General features: G+C 41.4%; 1 protein-coding gene across 1 annotated transcript in view; it reads right to left on the bottom strand.

The window, feature by feature from the left end:
* The window catches only part of MAP1B (microtubule associated protein 1B), a 66413-nt gene that overhangs the window by 14355 nt on the left and 46058 nt on the right, over positions 1 to 6000 (bottom strand). The window contains 2 exon segments of the mRNA XM_014309883.1: position 1; positions 3 to 919. The exon segment at position 1 is cut by the window's left edge and continues 5617 nt beyond it. Coding sequence (XP_014165358.1) covers position 1; positions 3 to 919 — 918 coding nt within the window.

Here is a 6000-nt window from a genome sequence, read left to right as displayed (position 1 = left end):
GATGCCACACAATCAGGGATGAGACAGAGGTGAAATAGGATAATGGAATGTCTAGCTCTTGGCCATTTGGTAGCAGGAACTCAGCTTTATCTTTGTTAGTACCACTCCACTGCTGCATAAAATATTGCATCTCTTTGCTATTTTTGACAGGATTAAGCACATACATCTCAAGTTTGCCAACTCCCATTTTCTGAAATAAAATGATAGGTTCAATGGTATTTCCTGTATTTCTGAAAAGTGGTTCTGGTTTCATAGACAACTTATTTAAATACTGGAGAGTAAAGCAAGCTTCTTCTACACTCCTTTTTACTCTGAAATTAGGATCCAGGTTCTTCAGGTTCTCAGGTACATTAAGGAACACAACTCCTAAATCAGGTGAGATCAGATTTTTCATCCAGTCACTGTTGGTAGTAGACCCTTGGGACTGTTCCTCTTCTAGTTCAGCTATCTTTCGCTGAAGCATGCTATTGATTCCTGGCAGATTGTCATCTCCAATGTGAGTCAGCAGAATGGAATCTACCCTGTCCAAGTGCCGGATAAGTTTCCAAAAGCAAGATTTTCTTTCAGATCCTCCATTGATAAGCATATTGAATCCATTCACTGCGAACAATGCAGAGTCCCCTCTTCCCCCTGGGAAAATGTAACAGCAGGGTTTGGAGAGCTTCAAGAAACCTCCTGAGGTTGGAGGTTCCAAAATGTCAAAAGGCGATGGCACTTCTACTGATTCTGACAGATACTCTGTGAATTCAGAGAGTCCTTCCATCTCAGGCAATATGGAAGCTGAGTTGAGTTTAATGTTAATGAAGTCTTGAAGGTTGTGTCTGTCAAGGTTGGAATTTTTCCAGTCCCCTTCCTCAGGGCAGAAAAGAGTTAGGCTGGCTTTGTTGGCAGGGTGTGTGGTGCTCAACAATTCACCAATCTAGGGTTATAAAACAAAAACACAAGAAGATGCACACAAATTTACTTTTTAATGACAATTAATGCCAACACATATTTCCTGATCAGATAGATAAAACCTTTTTCATTTGGTTCTGCACTGGCAAGTCCCCATTCTAGATGCTAAAGTAAGCTGGTATCACAACTATTTTACTGCCTTATTTTTTTAAAATACAAAGGAGGACCTTATTTCTGGTCAGTACTGCCCAAAGGACAACAGGATATAAGGTTCCCCCTTCCCTTCTTCATACTTTATAGAAGGATGGTCCTAACTATCATACTGAGTGGGCATTTTATCAAGACTGGTTGTAGGAGAGTTTTCCAGAGCAGTGATCATGAGATGCTGGAATTCAGAATCTTGTGAGGAAGCAAAGCAGGAATCCTGTGAGGAAGCAGTCCTTAAGCAGGACTTACTGCTTAAGTTCAGGACTTCCTGCTTACTTAAGTTCAGAGGTCCTGAACTTAGACCTCTTCAAAGACTACTTGGAGGAATTCCACGGTTTAGGGTTCTGGAAAATATGGGGGTCCAAGAGACTTGGTCAGTATTCAAGCATCCTTCCTTCAAGCTCAAGACCAGTGTATTCCCAATGAGCAACAAAGGGGTCAGGAGACCTGCATGGATAAGCAGGGAGCTTCTAGTAAATCTCAAATGGAAGGAAGAAATTTATGTAATGTGGAAAAAGGCACAGACCACAAGGAAGAACTATAGGAACATTGTCAGAATATGCAGGGATGTAACAAGGAAGGTCAAGGCCCACCCACAATTGAGTCTGGTAAGGGCCATCAAGGACAGAAAGCAGGACTTCTAGGAGTACATCAGCAGCAAAAGAAAGAATAAGGAAAGCGTGTGTCACTGACAAATCAGACTGGTCTCCTGGTCATGGAAGACTTAGAGAAGGTGGAATCACTGAATGTCTTCTTTGCCTCAGTCTTTACTGCTGAGGCCAGCCCTCAGATCTTGGAGATAAGGGAGGCTGGAGAAAAGGAAGAGTTTTATTGGTTCTAGGGGGTTGCATTAGAGATTAGCTGGGCAGACATAACACCCATAAATCCATGAGTCTTGATGAGATGCACCCACAGGTGCTGAAGTAGCTGGCAAATGTTGCTAAAACACTCTTTGAAAAGTCCTGGAGAAAAGGAGAGGTGGATGATGACTGGAGGAAAGTCAGTGTTACTCCTTTATTCAAAAATGGGAAGAAAAAGGACCCAGGAAACTACTGGCCAGTCAGCCTTACTTCCACTCCTCAAAAGGTGATGGAACAGGTCATTCTGGAGGTCATCACCAAGCAAACAAAAGAAAAGAAAGACATCAGAGGCAGTCAGCAAGGATTCCCCAAGGGGAAATCATGCTGACCAATCTGACAGCCCTCTATGATGGCAGGGCAGGACGGGTCAATGAGGAGAGAGCAGTGGATGTTGTCTGCCTCCACTTCAGCAAGGCTTTGGACACCATTTCCCATAACATCCTCATAAATAAAGCTCAGGAGATGTGGGTTAGGTGAACGGACAACGAGGTGGATCAAGGAATGGCTGAATGGCAGAGCTCAGAGAGTTATGATCAGCTGAGGAGAATCAAGTCTTATTCAAACTCTTTATCAGCAACCTGAATGAAGGGATGGAATGCACCCTGAGCAAGTTTGCTGATGACACTGTGGGGAGTGGCCGATACACCTGAAGGCTGGGCTGCCATTCAGCATGACCTCAAAAGGCTGGAGAACTGGGTGTAGAGAATGAAGTTCAACAAAGGCAAATACAGGGTTCTGCATCTGGGGAGGTGTAACCCCAAGTACCAGTAACAGCCTGGGGGCTGAATTGTTGGGAAGCACCTCTGCAGAGAATGACCTGAGAATCTTGGTGGATGCCAAGTTGACTATTCGCCAGCAAAGTGTCCCTCTGGCCAAGATGGTCAATTGTATCCCTAGAGGACACCATTCCTGAAAAGCCAGCACCCTTCCTTCCATCAGGAAGAGTGTAGCCAGCAGGTTGAGGGAGATGATCTCTACTCAGATGTGAGACCACATCTGGAGTGCTGTTTTGAATTCTGGTCTCCAGAGATCATGAAAGACAGAGAACTACAAAGGGTCCAGCAGAAGTCACAGAGATGATGAAGGGACTGAAATATCTTTCTTAGGAGGTGAGAAAATGGGACCTGGGCCTGTTTAGTACAGAGAAGTCTGAGGGGAGTTCTTGTCAATACATATTAAGTATCTCAAAGGCAGGTGTCAAGAGGGTGGTGCCAGACTCTTTTTGGTGGTAGCCAGTGACAGGACAAGGAGCAATGGCCGTAAGTTAAAACAGAAGCTCCACTTCAAAATGAGGAGGAACTTTTTTATGTTGAGGATGGCAGAGCACTGGAACAGGCTGCCCAGGGAGGCTCTGAAGTCTCCCTCTCTGGAGATATTCAAAATCCACTGGGACATGTTTTTGTGTCAACTGCTCTGGGTGACCCTGCCCTGGCAGGGGGCTTGGACTGGATAATTTCCAGATGTCCCTTCTAACCGTAATGATTCTGTGATTAAGAAATGAGTCAATACTTCAGAAATGAAAATAACTGTAAGTTTTTGGGCCCCTCTCTCCAAGGAAGACACTGAGGAGCTTGCGCATATCGAGAGAAAGGCAACAGAGCTGGTGAAGGGCCTGGAGAACAAGTCTGACAAGGAGTGGCTGAGCGAGCTGAGGTTGTTTAGTCTGGAAAAAAGCAGGCTTCGGGGATCTTATTTCTCTCTACATTTGCCTTAAAGGAAGGTGTAGCCAGGTGGGGACTTGGTCTGTTCTCCCTAGTTACAAATGACAGGAGGACAAGAAATGGTGTCAAATTGCACCAGAGGAAGTTCAGATTGGGTGAGAGGGAAAATTTCTTTCCCAAATGGGTTGTCAAACACTAAACCAGGCTGCCCAGGGAAGTGGTTGAGTCATCATCCCTGCAGGTATTTAAGATCTGTAGATGTGGTAGTGCTTGGGGGCAGAGTTTACTGTTGAATTTGGAAGTGTTGGCTAAGAGATGGACTTTATGATCTTTGAGATCTTTTCCAACCCAAACAATTCTGTGAATTTGTCTTTTCCAATCTTAATGATTCTTTGAATCTATGATTCTAAATTTTGTACTTCTGAGATCCCAAGGTCCAGAGCCAAAGAAAGGTCAAGGAAAAAAAAAAAGTTTAAAAATGCTCTTGTCACTAGTTTGAATTAAAATTCATGGACCACAAAATTTGAAATCTAGAGTAATTCTATTAATTTTGCCAGTTTTACTTAACATTCCAGTACCAAAACCAACTGCTGCAAAAAAGGCACAGAAAATATAAATTTCCATGCCACAGTACAAACAGCCATTTTTTATCCCAGGGTTCTGAACTAAAAAACAGTATTTGATGGTCTCAGATAAGGAGACAAACATGAAAAAGTATGACATATTTTACCTTATTTCAGTCCCACAGATACTTTCATTTGACTTTTTTAACTGACAATTCGGTTAAATGCAGCTTATTTCTGTTCTATTTGCCCTTACCAAAGAGACCACCAAGCTTCTATAGAGAAGTAATTCAGATATTAAACGTCAGTGGAAAATGTGCCAGCACATCATCACAAAAAATACCATAACCTTCTTTGCAGAGATTCAGTTGTCAATTCAAGATTTAAGAACATTTTTCACAAGGATGGTATAGATAACACTACTGAATATTTGGGAATTCTTGGACCACAAGCTGTATCAACAGACAAAATTAATATATAAAAGATTAATGATGTTTGATTGTGTTGGATCTCTTTGGGCCCCTCTGTGTGTAGTTTTTTCTTTGTGTTATGTAACTTATTTTTGAGCATTTACCAAACATACAACTCAACAAAGGTGCAGTGGCTGTTTTAAGAATACCAGTCCAACCAAGAGATAAATAAAGCCCAAAATAAATATTTTCTACCTTCTTATATCATTGTTACTGAGTATCTAAACCATTTGACAGGAGTATACATAAATCTCACTCATATGTCAGACATGGCCCTATCTGACAGCAAATGAAAAAACAAAGCAGAAAGAATAAATGGAGAAAAGGCTGAAAAGGTTAAAAGATAAGGACAGCTGGGGAACCATTACTGTTGTTTATTGCAGAATTAAGAAAAGAGGGGCAGCACAGATGACAGCTTTGAAATGGATTTAGATTCTCAAGAGTAATTCTTATGTCTCTGATCAGGGTTGAAAACACACTATTAGGGAGAGCCAAATGTAAGAAAAAATCATTTACTCTGAATAAATAAATCCAAGTCTGTTGCATGCATAAGGAAAAAACTGGAGTACAGACTGTTTCTCATAAAGGGCCGATTTTCTGTCTAGATAAAAAAAAAATTATGGTAACATATTGGGGAATGAATATACTGTGTCAAGGTTTGGGGTGAGTCCTCTCCAGTTTATATTATACCATATTTGGATTTCTGCTTCATACTTCTAAATTCTGACTTTTTTGCTCCCTAAAGTTGGCATGCATAATGCAGACAGTGTTAAGCCACTGGAAGCCCCAGCTAAAGAAAAATTAAAAGAAGTTTATTCCAGGCACAGATTGTATCTATTAGGAATAGCAGATTCAGTCATGCCTCAGAAAAAAGTGTTCAATAGATTTGAATTTCAAATGGTGACACTAGGCATAGACAGCAACACAAAGATGCAGCTATTCCTTCTCTTCTCCAAATTCAAAACCACTGCGTGAGCAAAGAAATATACCAGTAAACCTGAATAAACCTTTTCTAAACATTGAAAGACATCTGTTGAGGAATGCTTGAGTTTTAAAGGTGTCACAGCCAGTGAAGACCAACAGTAAATTGGCTGCTCAGAGAAAACATGGTTATTACTTCCTACCCTGAATCACAAAGGTACAAGAAAGACTTTCGTGTTTTAGCTGTTGTTGCAGAAGCAGGGGAATGGGACATTTCACACCTTCCTACATAGGATAAATTGAAAAACCTGCTTTCAGGCTTTTCCTGAAGAGAGTTCTGCATGCTAGAGATAGATTTCTGAATTAGACTTTATACAAGTGTCTCCCAAAGTGTATTTACTTATTTGCAAGCACATTCCTGACC

Source organism: Geospiza fortis, unplaced genomic scaffold, assembly GCF_000277835.1.
Source record: "Geospiza fortis unplaced genomic scaffold, GeoFor_1.0 scaffold456, whole genome shotgun sequence".
NCBI classification, from domain to species: Eukaryota; Metazoa; Chordata; class Aves; order Passeriformes; family Thraupidae; genus Geospiza; species Geospiza fortis.
The sequence above is the reverse complement of the archived record's forward strand: the minus strand, read 5'-3'. Positions and strand labels throughout refer to the sequence as shown.